This window comes from Plectropomus leopardus, chromosome 22 (genome assembly GCF_026936395.1).
Source record: "Plectropomus leopardus strain MGB_pleo_1.0 chromosome 22, ASM2693639v1, whole genome shotgun sequence".
NCBI lineage: Eukaryota > Metazoa > Chordata > Actinopteri > Perciformes > Serranidae > Plectropomus > Plectropomus leopardus.
The window spans coordinates 21,557,340-21,580,115 of record NC_142197.1 but is presented as its reverse complement, the minus strand read 5'-3'; the positions used below and the strand labels follow the sequence as shown (position 1 = coordinate 21,580,115).

The following is a 22,776-nucleotide window of genomic DNA, read 5'->3' as shown; positions in this document are numbered from 1 at the left end:
ATTCACAATGAAAAAAACTCCTTAATAATAATAAAGAAATGTCTCTTCAGTGGTTAAAAAAGTGTCTGTAATAAAAACATGTATGTTTTCATATATGGAGGTAGGGGTTTGTTGGGTCAATGAAATAAACCAATAAATAAAAACTGGCTTAACGTGAGTGCTAGGCAAGCCAAAACTCTTGCCCAAAAACACTAAGAACTGCCCAGATGCAGGTGACCAAGGGTGTATGGGTTCTTTAATATCATTAGCAGAGCGCACAAAATCACCTTCGAACAGAACAGAAAAAGACAGCAAAGACGTTTCAACAGTTTCATGAGAGACCAGAGTTTCTGACTGAAAATGTCTGCTAACATGAGGTCTGCATTAGACTGAGGAAGGAGCCGAATGCCCTGAATGTCTGTTTCCTCACCTCTCTTAATACCTACGAAAGGGCGTAGACACACCCTGATTGGCCCAGATGAGAAATGCACCAAGCTGCTCTAAATTCCAACTAAGGAGTCAGTCTCCACACCTTGCACGACAGATGATCGGAATAACCCTCTAATTTACTCAGAGGAACTGTGACATTCAGCTGAAATGAATTGGAAAAAGGAAAAATGAAAGCAAGTACCAAAGAATGAGGGACTTCTATGATTAAACAATGTGTCCTCATATAATAGTTGATATATCTTATGAATTGATGCCCCACAAATGATATTATGTACCTAACAGAAGGTTAAGTGCTTAGGATAAAGTTACGTAGGTTTGGTTTAGGAAAAGAAACAAGCATATCTTAAACTATCTCAAAGTTTATTGAGTTTTACACAAGACACAAACACTGGTCTCCTGGGGGAACATCTTTTGTTGTTTGACCAGTCACTACCCAAATTTGCCCCCTAACACAAACTTTCAGTTTTTATGCTAATTCCTTCTTTACAGCAGTCAGTGCATGGGTCACTTGATCGCAGCTTCACCAATCACATGGTATATTCACTAATTACTAATTACGTTGGTTTTATATACATTTTTATGCATTACTTTTTGAAGGTGCAAACAATGCATGAGGACAGCCTGGAAAAAAACACCATTACCATTAGGGACTTTCAGATCATTTTATAGCCTGCAACTTCACTATTTTGTTTCAGTTTCCAGCTAGCTGACTAACAAAAGCCAGATATTTTTACAGACATTGGTTGAGATCAAAATAAACCAAAAGTGAGAGTGAATATTGGAGTTATTGTCAGCAGTTGGCCTGAAATATGACTTCAAAAAAAAACTAGTGTTACTGTTGGGAGTGTGCGTATTCATTCAGCAGACTGGTAACTGTAAAGCATTCATTATAGTATTACTGTACTTTTACTTAAATATGCTTTGCTCCTCCCTAGCTGTAAAGGATGTTAATGTGCTGCTTGAGAGAGAAAGGTCGGAGGGCATCAGCAGCCCCTCAAGAGATGACGATTCCACGCTATTGAACCCGGGAACCAACAGCAGCATCCTTGAAGACAACACAAAGTCTGATTCAGGCCTCCCAGAGGTCAGTAGTGACACTAGGACCCTGACTAAACTTATGCAGATATCTTTGAAATAGTGATTTTTTCCCCCTCCATTAAAAAACATCTGTGCACACGACCTTCATTTTACAAAAAATCTACATCTGCACTTTAAATCAAAAATTATTACAAAGGCTTGCTGGTCCAGTAGGTGACGACAAAGGGTTATGTCAGCAATATGTGAAATACCAGAGAAGAATGATCCAGATCTAGGCTAACACCCACATACTTATCCATCCATGATAAAAGATGAATGACCGGTTACAATTCAATCCTGATTCCCTGTTTGTCGTCTATTTGTCAGGGGAGAAGTAAGTCCAGCGGCCTTTGCTTCAGCGATGGAAAGAGTCGCATTGACTACATCCTGGTTTACAGGAAGTCCAGCTCGCAGTCAGAGAAGAGGGAAATATTTGAGCGGAACATCCGTGCAGAGGGCTTACAGATGGAAAAGGAGGTAAAGAAGTTTTTTTACACTTGCTGTTTATTTCATGATATTTAAAGGGGTTCAGCTAAAACATCATTTCAGGTTGTCTGTTCATTCCATTTCCGTGAATGTAATATCTCAAGAAGGCTTTGAGGTAATTTCCTTAAATTTGGCACAAACGTCCACTTGGACTCAATGCTAAACTGATTAACCTTTACTGGTCAACGATAAATGTCTATGTGACAATACGACCATCCCTTTCTCATAAATACAATATCTCAAGAAGAATTTGAAGAAATCTCAGATTTGGCACAAATATCCATTTGTGCTCAATAATGAACTGACTAGATTTAGGTGGTCAAAGGTCAAGGTCATTGTGACCATGCGCCCACAATTGTTTACACTTGGTTATATTTGATTATGTTGACAAGGGTTAAACTAATACATCATGTAAATACAGGCCTTATGTTAAAATCCATATATTAGCAGTTTGGTGTGAAGAGCTGCAGACTGATCAAAATTCTCTGTGGGTTCATCGCTATAAGCAACACATTTCACATTAGGCATAGTCATTTGTTGTTTTTATAAGAATATTGATTAAAGCAGCTTTAAAATTGGATATTTTAGCCCAATTTGCAGTGGCATGTACTGTAAGAGAGTCAGAAATTATTAGGCTTTGAAAAGCTTTAACCACTGGATTTTTCCCTTTCTGGCCATGGTGCCCAGCAAAAATATCCACGTCTTTGAAAAACTGATGACTGCAAAATTAACCTGGAGCTTGGTAGGTTCCTGCACTGACAGAAAATTAGCTCTTCAGTGATTACTTTGGCAAACCTGCCGCTGCATTCATTGTGTGTAACATGAGCAACATCAATACCAATTTGTGTGAAGAAGCAATTTAATGCTCAGTCCCATAATGCAAGTAATCTCAATGGCCAGATTGCTGAATTTTAAAAATGCTCTGAGCCTTTGTGCCCCGGCCTTATAAGGACTGACGGCAGAGAGCTGCTGTGGCGCTCATTGGTGAGCCACCACTCATAGAGCCCAAACAAATGTGCTGATGGCAATTTTCTCCCCTGCTGCTTCTTATTTAGCAAAAGTGTCACTTGAAAGAGTTTGAAATGTGGATGTTGTGATCTGTCTGTGTGTACTCGTGTGTGTGTTACCTTGTGCACTATGTGCCAGTGCAGTAGAATCAAGGTCATCATTATCTACAACATGCAGGTGAAACAATACCTCTTGTCTCCTTCTGCAGCCTGCTTGTGTGTGTTTCTTGCATGGAGTCATTTTGTTATATTTAGCTCTCTTTCCAGTTATCCCTGATTCATGTACCCTTAGACTTACTCCTACTCTGTCAGACAGAACAAACAGGTGAGGAAGAGCAGAACAGAGCAAAACATATATTAATGTTGAATAAATTTTGATGCCGCTGCCTGCACTAAGATGATATTCGTAGTTTGCTCTATTTGATCTATATCTTATCTTTTTCGCTAAAATAAAATAGTGTATGTGTGTGTTTGGTTTCTTCACAGGCCTCTATAACAAATAGTGATGTGATTTTTCTGAAGCTACACGCACCGTGGGATGTTCTCTGTCGCTACGCAGAGCTAATGAACATCCGCATGCCTTTTAGGTGAGACAATAAACACTAAACCTGAATGTGATATTTGAAGTAGGCCTTGGGGGAATTCTTTCAAATTTGGCACAAACGTCTACTTGAACTCAGCGATGATCCAATTAGATTTTGTGGTGAAAGGTCATAGTGACCATACATCCATCCCATTTTCGTGAACATGATATCTCAAGAATGCTTTGAGGATAACCTTAAATTTGGCAAAAACATCCATTTGTACTCAGCTATGAAATGATAAGATATTGGTGGTAAAAGGAAAAGGTCATCATGACCATATGTCCGTCCCATTCTCACATGAAAACTCAAAAGGGTCTTGAGGAAACTTCCTCACTTTGGCACAAATGTCCACTTGGACACCAGAGTGACCTGCTTAGAGTTTGGTAGTCACATGTCAAGGTCAAGTTAAAGTTGTCCCAATGTCCTGTATTTTCCAGGAGGAAAATCTTTTACATGCATCGACGGCACAAGTTCATGAGCAGGTGAGTTTACCAGTAAAGACGGAGCATGAGATCAGCTGACAAAGAAAACTTTGCACTAGCAGCTTTAAGAGAAAATTCACTTGCAGGATGGAAAAGCGAATCAACAAGTTTCGTGGCTGGCTTCCCCGCAAGCCCATGAAGTTTGACAACGACACTCTGCCCGACCTTGAGGAGAATGAGAGCTTTACCGCCCCCTTCTGTAGATCAAGGATACATCAGTAAGTTTTTTTCAGAACAGCCCTTTAAAGACTCTACCCTGAGGAATGACTCAACTTTATCATACACTGGTGCCTTGGACATTTTCCATTTCCTCTTTTTCACTATTGCCACTTGAAATTCCTTTCTTATCTTTCTCATATAAATTGACACACTGCACACACACTCATATATACTCATATAACGCACATAAGAAATGCCACTGACAGATCTGTAATAACTGGTTCGTTTCTCTGCAGTTTCATCATCCACAACAAAGACACGTTTTTCAACAATGCCACCAGAAGTCGCATCGTCCACCACATCCTCCAGCGGGTCAAATATGAGGAGGGTAAAAATAAAATGGGTGAGTTTTTCTCTGGGCATTTTGAAAAATCCTAGAAATGTGTTAAATCTGAGGAAAATGAATGTGAGATAAAGTATTCAGTGTGTGCAGAGAATAAACAGCATTACCATTTTTTAAACTTACAGATTATTTGAATGATAATGAGACGTTTTTTTTGAAGTGGGGCATATGTTTTGAGTCAAGATCTGAAACCAGTGCTTTTGGTGAAGGAACAATGCGATCGTGCTAATGCATCCCAATGATATGCTTGTGTCTATATTTGAGAAAGCATTTCGTTGGATTGGAAATTAGTAAACGTCCCTAAGTGTGTTTTTTTTTTTTTAAATCATTCTGCAGATAATGAAAAATCCTAAAATACCATCTAGAAAACCCATAAAATGACTTTTCATTTTTTCTCTTCTTTCATGATTTTCTGTTTTTGATTTCAGGGCTTAATCGTCTGTTGAGCAATAGTTCATACGAAGCGGCTTTTCCTCTTCATGAGGTAATGTGGCTGATCTCCATAGAGCCATTCATTAATTAAACTCTGTCCCCTGTTATTAAATCATAACTGCTTTCTGTGCGGTGTGCTGATATTCTAGTAATACACATCGGACAAAGATTATGTTTCTCCGTGTGTGTGTGTGTGTGTGTGTGTGTGTGGACTTCAACAGGGGAGCTATCACAGCAAAAACTCCATCAGAACTCACGGAGCTGAAAACCATCGACACCTGCTGTATGAGTGTTGGGCCTGGTGGGGGGTTTGGTACAAGTACCAACCGCTGGACCTCATCAGGTAACTACACCCAGGCACTGATAGCGGTTTAAATGGCCCTTTAAAAATCAACATCAGAACAGGTAATAATATCAGTAATATATCTTCATTCAGGATTTATTTTTTGTCAGATCAGAGAAGCAGACTGATATGGATGTTTAATGTGACAGTTTTCCACAGCTTCTCTACAAACTTCATTTTAATCCATCAGAATATAATCAGTTGTTTTGCCAAATACAATTTTTTAAATATTAATGTATGAAAGTATTATGGCGGATATTCAAACTAAAGAACTATTTTCTCTTATGCTCTGCTGTGTTTAGGAGGTATTTTGGGGAGAAAATCGGTCTGTACTTTGCCTGGCTCGGCTGGTACACAGGGATGTTGTTTCCTGCAGCTCTAGTCGGCCTCTTTGTATTCCTTTATGGCCTCTTCACTCTGGAGCACTGCCAGGTCAGGTAAACACACCTCCTCTCTTTCCTGATAAAAATACGTGTCCCCAGAGCTACAAGCTGTATTATATTTGCAGTATTTGAAAAATATTTTCTAAGAGTTTCTGGGGGGGAAAACAAGCCTTAGTTTATGCTGCACAATAACTACCAAACTCAGAACCCATCGGCTATAAAGGCCAATATTTTGAGTATCTGTTTAAGTACAAATGATGGGGACAGTTTATTGAATGAAAGAATTTGCATTATTTCTTTATGCAAAACTAATTTGGTACTACAGATAAGGCAACGGAGTGTGAAATTGTCCCTTGTATCTACTAGTATTGGATGCTTGTTACATGAAATAAAATAAATTAAACTTACTCAGGACTCTCTGGTTAAAGTAAATGCTTTAGCTGTAAATGCAAATGCGCTCTGTCATCACTTTATAAGACAGTCTAAAACACTGTGCAGTGCGGCAGAATAAAAAAAAAACCCTGTCACGACTCAGATTTAAAAAACTAATAAACACACACATGCGGGGTTGTACCTGCTTGCATTTTTTTTTTTCAGAAAGCTCAAAGTTGCATCAGTTTGGGGTTTTACTGTGTTGTCATACTGACTTTACCAGAGTTTGATGGACTTTGTGTTTTTCTCCAGTAAAGAAATCTGCCAGGCCACCGACATCATCATGTGCCCCATCTGTGACCAGTACTGCCCCTACCTGAGACTGTCAGACAGCTGCATCTACGCCAAGGTACTGTTACCACAGCAACGGGACAAAATGTTCCCGACACATCAGAACAAAATGTGTTATGAGAGAACTATGTGCATCAGTAACTTCTGCTTTAAATGATAAAGCACATTACACTCACTAAATGACAGTTAATTATGGTGTGTTTGATTTAGAAAATGTAAGGGACTGATGCTAAATATTAAACGTGAACTTCAGCTAAATTTATTAGCATCTTATCAACTTCCTATCTTCTTCTCAGGTCACTCATCTCTTTGACAACGGGGCAACTGTTTTCTTTGCTGTATTCATGGCTGTTTGGGGTAAGTTGCAGTTAAGATTCCTGCACAAACTTTTCAGATGATACTCCTGCAAGCAAAACACTGGACACTGAAAATCAAAGGGGAGAAGGAAATGACAAACTTGGCAAGAAATGTCCCACGAAATGTAAGACATTTCTAAAAGAAAATGACCTGAAAACTAGTTTACAAGGGGGGGATTATGAAAAAATTGTTAATTGATAAACATTATTAACCGATGCAGCTTAAACTTTTTTTTTCTTTTACTGAAACAATGAAAAAATATCAGAGGTCTCTAAAAAGACTTTTACTGTTAAAAATGGATACATTATTGCATTACATGTAAATTGTAAATTCTTTTAAAAGGATGTATTCAAGATATTCATCATAAAGTAAACATTGAATCTTCACAATTTTGTCTACTCTCGCTAAAAGCGTAAAGTATTGGGAGGCTGTCAGCGCTGAAGAAGGTCCCAGGGTATGGAAGGTGCAAACAGAGAGTTTGTGTTCAGTTCTGCCGCAGACACGGCAGGTGATGAAGCAACATCGTCATCCCATTTTTGATAGCTGGCCTGTTTATGAATGTCTAGGTAGATGGATGAGGGGGCTGGGGAACAGAAAAGAAAAGATTTCTTTGAAATCATTCAGCTGAAAAAAAAAAGATAAACAGAAGAATATTCTAACTAATATGGGTACAAAATATGCTACAAAATCAAAATGTAGTAAATCTGTTTTGTACAAAAGTAGTTGCCATCAACATTTGTAGCCTTGCAGGAGAGTTTCATGCATAAAAGTTTGATATGTAATATTGGCTGCATCCTGCCTCTCAATTTGTGAGATGTTTCTCAGAAAGAAGAAAAGAAAAATTTTGATTATAACGATTGACATTGATGCTTTGTTGTTTTGTAAAATTTGAGTAAAATTTGAACAAGAACTATCAGCACACTACAGTGAATGCTCACCTATGAGTTTCTTAACAGTGTCTGGGTGTTTGAGATTCTTGCGCACTTTGTTGTCAAATCTCCAACATCTCAGCATGAAGAACAGAACTAAACACAGCTGCAGGGCAAAGGTCAACACGCCCAGCACGATTATGGTGCTGTTAACTGTTGAGGGGAAAGAGGACAGAATGTGTTTAAGACTCTCTCTTTAACAAAAAGGTTTATCTCTGTAGAGATCTTTTCCATAATGTCGTCAGACACTAATAATAACAGTCTGAGCCTGTCAGCAGCAAAAACAAGCACATTTACTGAACATAAATAAAGCATGAACATGCCCCGAGTAGTTACATTCTTCTTTCACCACTACTGGCTGCAGCTGTCTTGCTCAATACTGGACCAATTTCAGAAATTGTTGTTTCAATACATTGTAGACGCAATAAAAAAAGCAATAAAAAAAGGGTACGGGGTGAAAATAAAGTACCCGTTAAATACATACGTCAGGAGTGAAGGAATGTTAGAATTATTAATTTATTTGTGCACCTACTTGTGAAAGCAGTGCAGGCCCTATTGCAGTGTGTGTTAATAATTTAGATACTTAAACACGTTCAGACAATGTCCTCATTGAAGTGGAACCCTCTATCAGTTTCACGTGTATAAATGTTTTATGGTGAATTGCAGTTGTGTGAAAAAAATGTATTTATGAAGACAGAACTTGGAAAAGTTGCTAAAATCTTAGGCAAAAATCACACCACGTTTGGGCTAGATCTCCTGTATTTTAAAGCTTCAGATGGTCTTTAATTAGTGTGACTCTCATTGGAAATGTTACAGTACCAGCTGATGAAAGGTGTGATGTTGACTCCCAGTGGGTCACCTCTGGTTGAGTCAGATTTTGGTTCTGGAGAAATCCCATCAGTCAGATCCTGCACAGCTCCAGGAGCGTCCCTGAGCTGCCGGGCAGAGATATTTGCTTGTATTTAATTTAATCCTGGCAATAAATTTTTTTTCCTGCACGCTAAAAGGATCAAATCGGATTAATATTTTGTTATAATTTGGCTTTGAAAAGAAGTAAATGTTGCAGGCTGTATAAGCACTGAAAAGCAAGGCTGTGTTAAAAGGAGGGAAAACAGCCTTTTTTACATGCAAATTAAGATGAAAGTTTCATATTGTGCATATACTGATTTGATCTTTTTTCTTGCATTTTATTGTCTCACTGAGGCATAAGCCTGGTGGGGATCCTGTGTGTGTGTAACTGCGTGTATCTGTTTTTCTGCAGCTTATCTCACAAACCGCTGTACTAATCAGCCTAATATTTTGGGTGCACATTTGTGTCTCATGGTTGCGGTGATACATATTTATTGAAAAACACTGTTTTATTGATTGTTTTATACTGTCATTTACTGACTCCTCGCTGACTAGAAGCTAAGGGGCCACAAGTTTTCCAGAAATCAGCTCAGCTAAAAAGAACAATCTTACCTAGTTTGTTACAGGCCACATTTGAGCTTCGGTCGTGGCTTTAAAACTGACATCCATAGAAAGTTTGATCTTATTTTAAATGGACATCTGCAGAGTCATCTAACACTTGATATGTTATGATCTGCTTCCACTAATTCAAGTTCTAAGAGCAAAATCTGTTTTATGAATTTATGTTGATATTGTACTTTTAAAATGTTTTTAATAGTTGTTGTGTCTGCACTTAAAGAGACTTGATTCAAAATATAAAAGATACTGTGTGAGGGCTGGGGAATGTATTTACTGAAAATTCAAATCTAAGTGACAAAAAAGATGCATTCAATGTGTACGGCAAAAGAAAATGGAAAGAATATTCTGGGTATGGTTTTATTTCTGTTAAGATTTTGGTAAAATGTTAAGTCATACCAGTGTCATGTCAAGTATTTTTTTTTCCAAAGTGAAAGGCCAAATGCTTTCTGTGTCTATCTCTTTTCTTGCTTACAAACTAACTTTAACAGCCTTTAATAAGTTACAGACCACTAGGCAAAGTGCAAATGTTTTGAACTTTAAAGTCATGCAGCCTTTTGAATTGTAAGGTTAAAATTGAATTAGTTACTTGAATTAGTGTTGAATAGCTTCATATTACATTTAATTTATGATTTGCCATTCACTGTAAAAGACTTAAGAAAACTAGAAAGCAGCTGAAGAAAAAGTTTAATCAAAAACAAGGGTATATAAGAGGGTAAAATGTCAAAACTGTTTGGATACATATCACCTAAGAGTCATAAACAATCTGATCTTTTTAACATCAAGTAGAATACAATATAAACAAGATATATGCATCCTTGTACAAATATAAGACATTACACACAAACTAATAATCTGATTAAAACATACCAAACTGATGTTAAACTTTCAAACTGGGAACCAGGATGCTTATAAATATCAAACCCTATGCCAGAAGCCACTCTCAAAATACTTTAAGGTATTCCAGTTTAACGTGTTTATCCAGTTGAAAGTGAAGAATAAAAGTGCACTAATGTACTGACCTTACAGTAACTGCTTCTTGGAAGTTGCTTCGGCTGCTGCTGCTGCTGTCAAATCAGCTTTATTCTGAGGTTCAACTGCAGCACAGAATGAGCTCAAATCCCTTCATTAAGGTTCCTCAGAAGTGTTCTCCCCCCGCAGGCTCCACATGGGAAGCGTTACCCTTCTCAGACAGCTGAGCCTTCAAAACATTTTTTCTCTGTGTTCGACAGAGATGTGGACACAACTGAAAGAATAAGCCAAAGCGTTTGCTTGAAATGCGGAGGATTAAAGCTTGTGATCAGTGTTCAATGGAGAATCAGGCAGGCGCGTGGACAATAAGTAAGCTATCCAAAGGACTTTGTTCAGCAGCACCTGCCCTACAAACCTGAACAGCCTGTTCCACAGTGACCTCTCTGTATAACCCATGACAGTTTCAGCTCTCTCTGATTGTCTTGGCGTCAAACCAAAAGTCAGCATCACATGCCACGAGAACAGATGTTAAGGGATTTGACTTCACCTTTTTCTTCACATGAGGGAATTTATCTCATGTTCCCTAAATGTCTTTTTTGAAATTTAGGTTGTAAAACAATTGATGTCTGAGTTTTCATTTTCATGGGTTTTTGTTTATTTGTCAATGCAGCATCAAAGCTCTGTGTGATAACCTCTGGTGATAAAATATAACCCTAATTATTTAATTTTTTTTTACCAGAGTTTGCAGCTTCTTCCAGTAGCAGGAACAAAATAGTCTCATATTCTGACCTTTTGTCCAGGTTGCAGCTATTGTGCCAGGTTAAAGCTGCACGAATGAATATTTTTTGTATTAACAGTGGGTGAAATGATTATGGGTAATGGTAAAGGGGTCGCTCATAGTGGCAAACTCACAGGGAATTATAACCCAGCTCTGCAGTTCTCTTCTTTTACCCCTCAATGACGAGGTGTACATGCACAAAATGTCCAGTTTTACCCTAATTCTGTTTAGCTTTTTTCTTCATGTGTTTCAGCAACAGTCTTCTTGGAGTTCTGGAAAAGGCGCAGAGCTGTCCTCGCATATGACTGGGACCTCATTGACTGGGAGGAAGAGGAGGTGAAGAATTTCCTCGATGTGATCATTGTATTTCTAATCTGAGAAGAAATTTAAAGTACCAAAAACAAACTATCTGCCATTTACATTTTTATTAAATTTTGTTCTCTATAGTTTAAGTTAGCTAACTTGTTGCTCTTTGGCTTTGAGATTTCGACTTAAAACACTGACAATGTTTCTGCCCTCAGAGCAGCTCGGCCCTTGAGAAATGTTTGCCTACTCATACCTCTTTTCAGTCTATGCTATCCTGCAGGTATATATTTAAAAAAAGCTTGAATTGCTGTGCTGAAAACCTGCTCCTAAAGAGTCTGTCTAAAATCTATTCATGACTCACAGGAAATGTACAGTTTTAAAGCTTTTACAAACTCAGACCTCTACACAGTTGTCGCACAGCAATTTGGTTTTGTCAGAACTTTTGGTAGGTTTATAATGCTCATGCCTGTCTTACAGATCAACCTCCGACCCTCGTCTGTCAGTCATACTCAAAATGGTAAATGTGTTCTCTGAAGGGCTGCCGTTTGTGGGTGTGAAAGTGACTCAGAGTCTCAGTCTGCTTTGCACAGAACAGAGATAAACTCTTGGATTTTTTTTCACTAGCAACACCTGATAGCCTAATATGAGTTTTTAAAAATCTCTTTATGTTCACTGATACATTTTGCTCATGTCCTTTTTTTCAGGAGGAAATACGCCCCCAGTTTGAGGCCAAATACTCCAAGAAGGAGAGGATGAACCCCATATCTGGAAAGCCTGAGCCTTACCAGGCCTTCACTGACAAATACAGTCGCCTCATCGTCTCAACATCTGGGATCTTTTTTATGGTGAGTGTCTGGGGTAAAGAAATGTCAAGTAGCAGGTGTGCCACTCTCAACTTTGTATGTACTAGGGCTGAGTATCGTCACCTGATACCCAGAAAGTATTGACCGAAATAACCCAGTGCCAAGTAGTATCTACATTTACGGTCATATGAATCCTTCAGTAGGGCATTAGAGATTCTAATAATCAGTTGGAGACCCTCATTGGACTGAGATTGATTCAAGTCAAGCAGTTGACTTGAATCAGCAGTTTGCTGCAGAGTGAGTGTTCTTGACTTAACGCTACTATTTGGTACAAGGAGCTGCGGACATGCAGACAGCAGCACAGAAGAGGAGAGAGGAGAGACCTTTTTTACAGAAGTGGAACATAATATAAAACAGCATCTGGCTTTTGTTAGATATTTAGTGCAGCTGTCCATTCAAACTTAAAACTTTGTATAAGAAACAAAACAAATTGTTGAATATTCATAGCCAAATCTGATTCAACTGGTATAATTCCGAGTTGGATACAGCCCTTTCTTGCATACTATCTTTTTTGATCCTGGACTGTCCCAACTTCTTGCTGGATCAGCTATTTTTTTGTTGCTTCCGTCATTACAGCCACTCTCCTCTCCGTCAAACAAAAATACATTTTCACCACAAATGAATGCAGAGAAGCCTCAAACTGATGTAGAAAATTTCACCAGCATGCAGAAAATTAAGTCTTTGACATTCAAAATTACTTGGCAGAGGACCCCAAAACCTTCCAGTGTATTCCCCCAAATGCTGGAACGACACCTACTCTTGTGTAGTGCTTGATGATAAATTGTTACAGTGTAAGTTGAATGTGGTGTTGGTATTTATTGGTGTTGTTAGCGGTATCTTTGGATGTCATTCTGATGTCACAGATACTGGTGGTGATCGCCGCCGTGTTTGGCATTGTCATTTACCGCGTGATCACCGTCAGCACCTTCGCCGCCTTCGGCTGGGCTCTCATTAGGAATAACTCTCAGGTGGCCACCACAGGAACGGCAGTCTGCATAAACTTCTGCATGATCATGCTCCTCAACGTGGTGAGTGTCCATCAACATCAGCCACACAAAAGTGAAGTGATTCATAAAAAGGTGGTAATAATCACAACCAAGATGCAAAGATACGGGAAGCTTTTTTGTGTGCACATAAAGGCTACATTTATTCTTTGTACAGGCTATTGTTAACAGTAGAACATTTAAATTCAATTTAACCTGCTCCCTCACTAATGTTCTCCAACACTGTTTTTTCCTAGCTCTATGAAAAAGTTGCTCTTCTTCTCACTAATTTAGGTAAGTGGATTGCACCAGCAGATCAAGTGTTCTTGAAGCTGAAAGATAATTTTTAATGGAGACGTGATTACTGGTGTTCATCGTTGTTGGTTCGGTACTGAACATACAGTAGTACTGATGAGGCTTGGATGGTATAACTTCCTGAAATTCCACTGGGGAATACAGTATTTGACAGCATTTGTGTATGGCGCTGTCCCGCACACAAATACAGATTAGTTAGCTGGTCCATTGTTCCAACAATCAACATCTCTGGTTTGGTCGAAATAAACCCTTAATTCCTAAGTTAGATGTGGAAATATGCTGTTTTTCTCCGTGGTCTCTTTCTGCTGTTGCTGGACAGCTGTCTTGTAACGTTATCCCTACCACTTAGAGTCACCATGCTTCTCAGCTCATCCTCCTGTTCCACCAGTAGAGACTGACCTCTGGTGGTGTGTGCTCTGCATTATTTATAACCACATAGACCTCGCCACAATACCTACTGAGCACCAAATACTTTGCTTTATCACTGTCAACTGCCCAATGAGCAGAGGCTCTCAGTTTGAAGACGGACATTTAAGGAGAAAAAAAACAAGAAAAAAATCTCCCCCCCCAGAAAACCTATCAGCAATGTATTCAACCAATCAGCAGTAGCTAGAATATTTGTCCAATTGCTAAGCCCTACTCCAGTGTCTGTATCTCTTTATCTACATCTCATTTATCAGTTTATCTCACTGTTATTGTTCTGTCTCTCTCTACGCCACCACAGAACAGCCAAGGACAGAATCAGAGTGGGAGAACAGCTTTACCCTCAAGATGTTCCTTTTTCAGTTCGTCAACCTCAACAGTTCGACTTTCTACATTGCCTTCTTCCTGGGGAGGTGAGACACTCCTTCAATCAAATCACTTTAAAATCACTTTTTTGTCATATCTGCAATAACACACAGTACAGTGTGTTGTGAAATTCTTTTATATCTAGTTCCAGAAAGCATACAACAAACAGAAAAAAATAGAATAGGATACCATAGAACTCCCTAATGAAAGTTACTGATGTCAGGGGATAAAACAGAAATGTTGATGTGTGTGTCATCAGTGTAACAAGACACCATATTTTTAAATAGACAGAACCTTGAGCCACACTACAAGAAGTATTGACTCTTTTCTCAGAACTCCTTAACGGACACAAGTATTTTCAGCTTTTACAGTAAATGAATGATGTGTGCCAAAAAACTCAGTCCAAGAGTCTAACCTCCCAATATGGAGATTATAAAATCTAGAGTCGACCGTTTTATGGCATTAAGACTTTTACAGCTTTGAGCCTCAATTTTATTCTGATATATTTGCAAGTTTGAGCAGAGCAGAGCTAGGATCTGTTTGTCACTGAAGGTTTTTATACTGTTTTATTCTTTTTGAAGCTGTATTTCCGTTTTTCAACAGGACTAAAACCAAACACATCTTCATTGGCTCTTGCAAAGTCTGCCAATGTTGCATAATATAGATCTACCAACTGACATAAGAAAAACTTTATTTTTAAAGTTACTGCTTTTTCCCCTTGGCTGACAGATTTACAGGCCGGCCTGGTGCATATCTACGCCTCATCAACCGCTGGAAACTGGAAGAAGTGAGTAATTACTTTGCTTTCCCATCAGGGAATAACAGCAAAGCATTATGGATTCAAGCAGTTCTAAATTGGACATTAAGCTATTATTGTATGCCCAGCCACCAGCCGTTTAACCCCCCTCAGCAGTAAGCGCTGCTGCCAGCAGTACTTATGGGAACATGCGGGGAACTAACACACACTGAAGTGGTCCGAGGGGACTAAAGGCCTGAGCTTGCGCGTTCAGGTGCTGAGCTAATGTGCCCCCCCACTTGTTCCCATGGCTGCTGAAATGGAAATGGAAAAATTCTCTGTAATGTGACATGTAGAGTTTAAGTGCAGCCTCAGTCATCATGATGGTGCTTGGAGAGATCAGTGGCTTTTATGAACATTTCCAAAGCTGATAAAAGCTTTAGGGACACATCTGAAAGGTGTTTTGACTGCAGTATTGCACTCAGAGATCAGCAGAAAACTGCTGTTTATTTTCTTTCTTTCTTTGTGCAGTGCCACCCCAGTGGCTGTCTCATTGACCTCTGTATGCAAATGGGGATCATCATGGTGCTAAAACAGACATGGAACAATTTCATGGAGCTCGGCTACCCGTGAGTGATTATTTCCATCTTTAAATGATCAAGCAACGAATAATTAACAATTAAAACAAATAATACTGTGTTAAACTAACTATCCTCATTCGGATATAGCATCAGATCTACTTGTTTCTGTACTGAATCTATCTTCTGTTGTTGTTTTTCGAGGCTGATCCAGAACTGGTGGACACGGCGGCGACTGAGGAGAGAGCACGGACAGAAAGCCAAGGCCAGCTTTCCACAGTGGGAGAGAGATTACAACCTACAGCCAATGAATGCCTATGGACTCTTTGATGAATACTTAGAAATGAGTATGTTGCAGCAGAGTTGCCTTTAAACATTTTCTTTACAAATGGAGCATAGGTAGAAACCCTTAGTCGTGTTAGTGCCGCAACCTCAGTTATCAGGTGTGAGGTTACTCCAAATACTCTCCACAGCTTAATCTTCTATAATGCATTTTTTTAAACAATGAAACGTTATTTTCATTTTGTGACCCAGCAGCTGCAGTTATGTAACTGTGACACTGATTTGCAGTAGATTAAATTTGGTGCCGGAAGCTTTTTCACAAGCTCTCATCTTTATTGTTTCTCTCCACTGTTGCATTTATGACTTAGTGAATTATAATAAATAAACTTAAAAGCGGTACTCATCATTATTTTTATTTTAACTATATATAAAATGACTATGTGTAGTGTGACAGGAGTCACTTATGGTGACAAATCCACAGACAACTGTAACTCTACTGTGTAACTTCCTTCAGCATTTAAACGTCTTTCAGTGTATGGTTTTTAGGTGCAGCAGGTTGCTGTTTTCATTAAAAAGGCTCTCATAAACCCCCTATATACTACCTGACCAGCACCAAACAGCAGATACACAAAGTTAACAACTTGATAGTCAGCATAGTGTGGCATTTTGTAGCTGTTTTCAGGTTATCTGTCCCAGGTTATCATTCCCGTGAGCATGCCATCTCTAGAACATCTTGACAGAATCTCTTCAAATTTGGCACAAACATCCCCTTGGAGCCAATGATGAACTGAGTCGATAAAGGTCAACGCTCAAAGTCACTGTGACTGTCTAAAAGGATGTAATGATGAAGTGATGACATTTCATATCCCAAACTTCATTGTGACATCATAATGTTCTGCAGAAACACTTTTCTGCCATATCCAACGTTATAACAGAAGTTATAATTTGTGCAGGCATACAACTGCAAGGTTGTAACTCTAGTTTGTATTTCTTTCAGTTCTGCAGTTTGGCTTCACCACCATCTTTGTGGCAGCCTTCCCTCTGGCCCCTCTCTTAGCGCTGCTCAACAACGTCATCGAGATTCGTTTAGACGCCTACAAGTTCGTCACACAATGGCGGCGACCTCTGCCCTCACAAGCCAAAGACATAGGTGATTTAAATATAATACAAATATAATACATAAATTGTTACCATTAAGAAATGTTTTTTTTAGATATAATCTTATGTTTAATTGTGTTTGTGGCAGGAATCTGGTATGGCATTCTGGAGGGCATCGGCATCTTGGCTGTCATCACAAACGCCTTTGTTATCGCTGTTACCTCAGACTTTATCCCTCGCCTTGTTTACGCTTATAAGTATGGACCTTGTGCTGGTCAGGGTCGAGCAGGGGAGGGGTGAGTGATCAGTTAACCCCTAACATGGGTTAGTTTAATTTAAAAGATCTAGTGAGAAGGATTTAGGGGGAAGAATGAGTACTGAAGGAATTCCAACCAGGAGAAATTTCTCATCTGCTATTCTCACCACTAGCTGGCACTAATACTCTTAATTCTTCCACACTTCGCCTTTAACCGTAGTCAGTAATAAGCAGGACTTCTGACTCTGTTGTTTCTTTGTGTAACAGTGGTTTATTCTGTTCCTGTTTCATTATAAGTGTTGAATAAAATAATTTCTCATATGTTCTCAGGTGTATGATGGGTTACGTCAACGCCAGTCTCTCAGTTTTTCGGGTGTCTGACTTTGAAAGGAGGTCACAGTCAAAGACTAATGGCTCTGAGCTGTTTGGAGAAGCTGTTAAGTATTGCAGGTAAGGCATGTGTGTGTGTTTGTTTGTGTGTGTGGGAGAACCAACAGCTTTCAGTGCTCATCGTGCATAACGTGTTAAAAATAAAATGTAAACTGTCACTGATTTTTCTGTTACTGAGCCACGATTGAAGGTTTTCACCAATATTCTTCACTAAAGAAAGAAAAACATGTCCGAAGCTTATTTATTTTAGGGATTTGGCTGCACGTATTTGTGCAACTTCAGGAAGGATTGCACCAGCATGTGTGTGTGTGTGGGTGTTCATCCATCACTTTATTAATGATCCCTATTAACACACAGGCTCGGACTGAGCTTCATGTAAAATATAAATCCAAATATAAATACTAGAAACAGGAGAAGAAGGTAATTAATAAGCACAAAAGACAACCTCATCTTGTGCGCACAGGCTATTTTGAAGCCTAATATGACATTTATGAGTTTATTTTGCTTGTATGTATACACGTTTGATATCCAGATTTTCTGTCACTTGTTGAATCACTGATATATTATTAGTGCTACATTGTGATGACCTTTAACTCATGCGCACCAGGTATCGTGACTACAGGGAGCCTCCAGACTCTGCTGAACCGTACTCATACACTCTGCAGTTCTGGCACGTCCTGGCAGCGCGGCTAGCATTCATCATTGTGTTTGAGGTCAGTGTTTTTAATCAGTGACAAATGACAGCAGGCTGGCTTTGGAAATGGATTCTTTCATATTATTTTGTCAATGTTTTTGACTTCTCTGTCTCCACTCATGAGTGCCCAGCTACATCTTTTTCAACATTTTTTGCGATAATTTGCTCATAGAACATACATTTTAAAGGAATTTAATTTTCGCTGTTGGCATTTCTCTGCTTCAGATGGATTTTTCTTTAACTGTGTATTTAATGTTTTTCTGTTATCCATTCTGCCTAATCTGACAGAAGTAGGAGAAGTAGTTTAACACCAAGACTAAATGCATGCTTCATTTGCAGTCTGTGGACAGGTTTAACTTTTAAGTTCATGTTGTCTGCCAGAGTATTTCAATTATGTCAGTGTATGCCAAGTGGTACCACTAGAAAAAAAACATTTTAGGTGCAACTCATCTTAATTTAAAAAAAAACATTCTGATGCAGTTCCTGAGATTTTCACATGTACAAAAGAAATGCACCAGACCTCATTTTAGCATGTGCTAACTACTACTTGAATGTTTTTGATTCTCTGTTTGTAAGCATTTGTGCCTCCCCTGTTCTGTGTGTTCTCAGTGCTCTGGTTGCAACAAACTAAATGATTTCTGTGACTTGCTGCCAGCTTTTATCAGCAGCCTCAGTTCAGAACCATGTGCCGCACTGCCACTAATGAGCCTCACACAGGTGGTTCAAAACCTGCTCGTTTAGCTCTCTCCACAGAGTCACAAAGGACCCAATTCACATAAAAATGCCTTTCAAAAAGCCTTTTTTAAAGAAATAATTAACCCCTCAGGTCTGCTTTAATATTGCACACACTCGCATCACAAAATCAAGCTTTAAAAATGTTTTTTTTTTCATGTAATATTATTATTGTGTGTGTAATATTATTCAATAATTTTCAGAATTTTAACCCTTTAAATGCCATGTTTTTGACTTTTAGCGTGCATTTTTTAAATTGTATAATAAATCACTTAAAGTTTGAAAGTGAGTAGCTAAATGCCCTGTGTTCATTTATCTCCACCTTGTCACTTCAGTATGTGGTTTGTTTTTATTGTAAATGTAAGACCCTGGCATCATTTGTGATAACATACTTTTTTTCCCAGCATATGGTGTTTGCCATCAAGACCCTGATCGCATATCTGATCCCTGACCTCCCCAAGGACCTGCGGGACAGAATGCGCAGAGAGAAATACCTGATCCAGGAGATGATGTACGAGGCTGAACTGGAGAGACTGCAGAAGGAGAAAAACGAGAAGAAGAAGAAAGAAAGGGCCCATCACAAAGAATGGCCCTGAATGCACCATCTGGTATACAGAAACAGTATGTATAAGAGATTTTTTCAGCTCTGTTAATGACTCTTGTGGAGGTGGATGGTCAAACAAACTCTTTAATTTCGCAATTCTGCTGTTCGTGTCCAGTGTGAAACCAAAAGTCTATGGAGTTTTTTTTTAATAACATAACATAATAACATTTTAACAACAGCCTAATGTGCTACTTTGTGTAACATACTATGTTTATTTTGTTACATTATGTTAGTAACGATCGCACTGATTTTATGACAAACTAGGATTTTTTTTTTCCCAGACCTAATCACATGCTTTTGTTGCCAAAACCTTACCTCAACCTACGTTTTAAGTTTATTTTGAAAAAAAAGAAACAACCCACAATGCATGTAATGAGCATAATTTGAAACAACATACTTAAGCATCTAAAACTGAATCAGGAGGGGTACCTAGCTAACATGTCATATTTTGACATGTAGGGCTGCTGAACAAGTGTCTGTATTTTATGCGTTGTCTTGGGACATAAAAAATGAAAACAGTGCAGAAGAATGCTTAACAGTTAAAGTAATAGTAATTTAGCTACTGGTCAAGACTGAATGAGCATACATTTTAAGATCTGTAGCTCAGGTTATCAGGTTAATTAAAGAAAAAGTTTTGCATTTAGTTTGAAGTCTTGCCAAAGGCTTACAGAAAGACCTTAAATCAAAATATTCTACATCGTAAAACATGTCAAAGCCAATGAATTCATGCTGGCATAGTTAAAAACAGTACATACACTCTAAGAGTCCAGAATCAAGAAGGAACAAAAGAAAAGAAGCATAGAGAGTTGTGCCTATTGCAGTTGCTGCATGCCAAGTCCTCAGCTGTGTAAAAATGGAGATTATAGTATTTAAAATGTAATGCATGTATGTTCTCAGTGCTTCAGGCCTTTATATATATTTTCTCTTATTCCCAGGTTTTCACTGCACATTGGAGGACAGAGACGAGCGCCGGGTTTCCTGCATGATACTGGACCCTCATACCTTCCTCCTGCCATGTCAGACCAGCACCTCCTACTGGACAGCTGATGAACTGCATCCAGCGGGGCCACACAGGGCCCATGAATCTGCATACATAACAGATGTCCTCTTGAACATTTGGCAGGGGGGGTTTGCTACATTTTTTTTCTCCAGATAAGTTTCTACCACACTGGACTCTCAACAGTGTATGTCTTCAGATCCTGAATGTAGATTTCAAACAAAACTAAACTTTTCCAGAGTTCTTGTTTTAGTCAAAGGAAATAACGCCGAGCTTACTGAATGACAAACCCTGTTTACATTTCTCCTTGTTCGAGGAGTTCACATATTGCTTTATTGTAAATGGGGATATTTAAATGAATGTCAGGCCATTTGCTCTGCTATAGTGTAGCGCAATTAATATAGAGTGCAATTTCTAAAGAAATTGCGGTGGGATTGCTGGTGGCTGAAAATCTGAAAGTCGGGAGCTAAACTAAATTGCTTGAAAAGCTGAACGCTGGACTGCATTGCTTTGTGTGTAGCAGGGAGCTGAACAGCATCACTTAAATGGCTGGGAGCAAACTGCATTGCTGGCTTAACCTTTTATGAAGAAGCATCTGAATGATTTTGAAGAGTTAGAATAATAGAATAATAAAAGAACAAAATATAGTGCGAGCATTGAAAGGTGTTGAAATGAGAGATATAGTGTGAGGACTTATATGATCTCAAGTGTACAGAGAAAAGAGCGAAGATGTCATTCAAGTATGTTAGTTGGAATAAGGATATTCATCAGCTGAGATCTAAATGCCATAAGCACTACAATAAATTGTGGAAGAAAAAGTCAAATATTTTATTTTGAAAATCTTTTGCACTTACGAAGCCTGCCATGAGCTCCTGTGACCCTTTGGGGCTTTTATTTTGAAAATCATTCAGCTGACTTAGGGCCCCCCCAGTAAACTCTTGTTTCCATTTAGGGCTTTTGTTTTGAAATCTTTAAGTATACTTTAAGGCCGGGGCCCCATTAAACTCTTATTTCCAATTGGGGCCTTTATTTTGGAAATCTATCAGCCTACTTAAGGGCCCCCCAGTAATGTTGTTTGCCCTTGAGAAAAATGTTTTTGGTTGCCTCAGCCACCATGTGAATGTGTGTGTGAATGGGTGAATGTGACAATGCAGTGTGAAAGTGCTTTGAATGGTCAATAAGACTAGAAAAGTGCTATACAAGTACAGTCCATTTCCCATTTACCATAAACTCTTGTTCCCACCTAGGAACAAGAGTTACTTACAACTTATGTGCTTTATTACATACTTAAGGGCCCCTCAGTAAACTTTTGTTTTCATCTGGGGCCTTTACTTTGAAATTCTGCCCCCCCTCCCAAAACTCTTTTGTCAACTTGGGTACTTTTATTTTGAAAATCCTGCTTATTCCAGAACCCCCCCTCCAAGAAGTTTTCCCCAAACTCTGGAAAGAAGCTTAATTTGCAGGTTCAGTTTTGTGTCCCCACCTGCAATTAAAGGTTGCCATGGTGATGGTAACTGCTGGTCTGGGTTACTCCTTGGTCTGAGTTTAAATAGATAATAATTTCAGAAGCACCTTTCCAACTGTGGTATATTACTCACAGACGGTTACTCTTATCTCTTATATTGATATATGATGATAGAGAGGACTCATAAAATTTCTAATTTTAGCTGTTTGTGTATGTTTGCACGGATAGTTACATTTGAAAAGGAGGCATTATTTTCTATTTTGAAGAAAATGAAGAGAAATTTAAAAAAAAAATCTTTGATTATTCCATCCATACATTTGTACTGAGGAAAAAGGAGAGAAAAGGGTTGAATCTTTTGTAAATATAAACAACAACAGTTATTCCAGAAATGTTCATGATGTGCTGAACATTTTGAAGTTTCAATGAAGCTAAAAAGGGTGAAGAATTATGAAAGGATACTGAGAGAAACATAGAAATGATTGCAGCTGTTACCCAGCAATCCCACCAATAATAAGAAAATAAGAGATGAGATTGCTCTCTCAGCAATTTCACCAATTAAACTTAAGAGATCTGTTCTATAAAATCTGCGGCAGTGGCTACAGTTGGCTTAAATGGGAAATGCTTTCCATTTGAATTTAGATTCATAAATGCAGTAATAAACATTATTTATTGTAAAGAAA

At 38.6% G+C, this 22,776-nt stretch overlaps 2 protein-coding genes across 3 annotated transcripts in view; one reads left to right on the top strand and one right to left on the bottom strand.

Moving 5' to 3' along the window:
• The window catches only part of LOC121961204 (anoctamin-4-like), a 45,758-nt gene extending 22,982 nt beyond the window's left edge, over window positions 1–22,776 (top strand). For both annotated transcript variants that reach the window (XM_042511097.2, XM_088072501.1), the window contains 25 exons: window positions 1,365–1,513; window positions 1,834–1,983; window positions 3,486–3,586; window positions 4,021–4,065; window positions 4,152–4,283; window positions 4,521–4,627; window positions 5,056–5,111; window positions 5,281–5,402; window positions 5,705–5,839; window positions 6,470–6,566; window positions 6,805–6,865; window positions 11,262–11,344; window positions 12,019–12,159; window positions 13,041–13,205; window positions 13,418–13,454; window positions 14,200–14,311; window positions 14,994–15,051; window positions 15,532–15,629; window positions 15,783–15,925; window positions 16,858–17,010; window positions 17,107–17,254; window positions 17,545–17,664; window positions 18,212–18,317; window positions 19,435–19,651; window positions 20,570–22,776. In XM_042511097.2, coding sequence (XP_042367031.1) covers window positions 1,365–1,513; window positions 1,834–1,983; window positions 3,486–3,586; window positions 4,021–4,065; window positions 4,152–4,283; window positions 4,521–4,627; window positions 5,056–5,111; window positions 5,281–5,402; window positions 5,705–5,839; window positions 6,470–6,566; window positions 6,805–6,865; window positions 11,262–11,344; window positions 12,019–12,159; window positions 13,041–13,205; window positions 13,418–13,454; window positions 14,200–14,311; window positions 14,994–15,051; window positions 15,532–15,629; window positions 15,783–15,925; window positions 16,858–17,010; window positions 17,107–17,254; window positions 17,545–17,664; window positions 18,212–18,317; window positions 19,435–19,626 — 2,711 coding nt within the window. In that variant the 3' untranslated portion in view covers window positions 19,627–19,651; window positions 20,570–22,776. The remainder of the gene's footprint in view (window positions 1–1,364; window positions 1,514–1,833; window positions 1,984–3,485; window positions 3,587–4,020; window positions 4,066–4,151; window positions 4,284–4,520; window positions 4,628–5,055; window positions 5,112–5,280; window positions 5,403–5,704; window positions 5,840–6,469; window positions 6,567–6,804; window positions 6,866–11,261; window positions 11,345–12,018; window positions 12,160–13,040; window positions 13,206–13,417; window positions 13,455–14,199; window positions 14,312–14,993; window positions 15,052–15,531; window positions 15,630–15,782; window positions 15,926–16,857; window positions 17,011–17,106; window positions 17,255–17,544; window positions 17,665–18,211; window positions 18,318–19,434; window positions 19,652–20,569) is intronic.
• Window positions 7,134–10,596, bottom strand: LOC148185913 (uncharacterized). The gene is made up of 4 exons (XM_088072502.1): window positions 10,281–10,596; window positions 8,614–8,729; window positions 7,804–7,947; window positions 7,134–7,448 (listed from the first exon to the last, which is right to left on the bottom strand). Exons 2-4 carry the CDS (start codon window positions 8,690–8,692, stop codon window positions 7,297–7,299), a joined length of 375 nt encoding a protein of 124 aa, XP_087928628.1. The 5' UTR covers window positions 8,693–8,729; window positions 10,281–10,596; the 3' UTR covers window positions 7,134–7,296.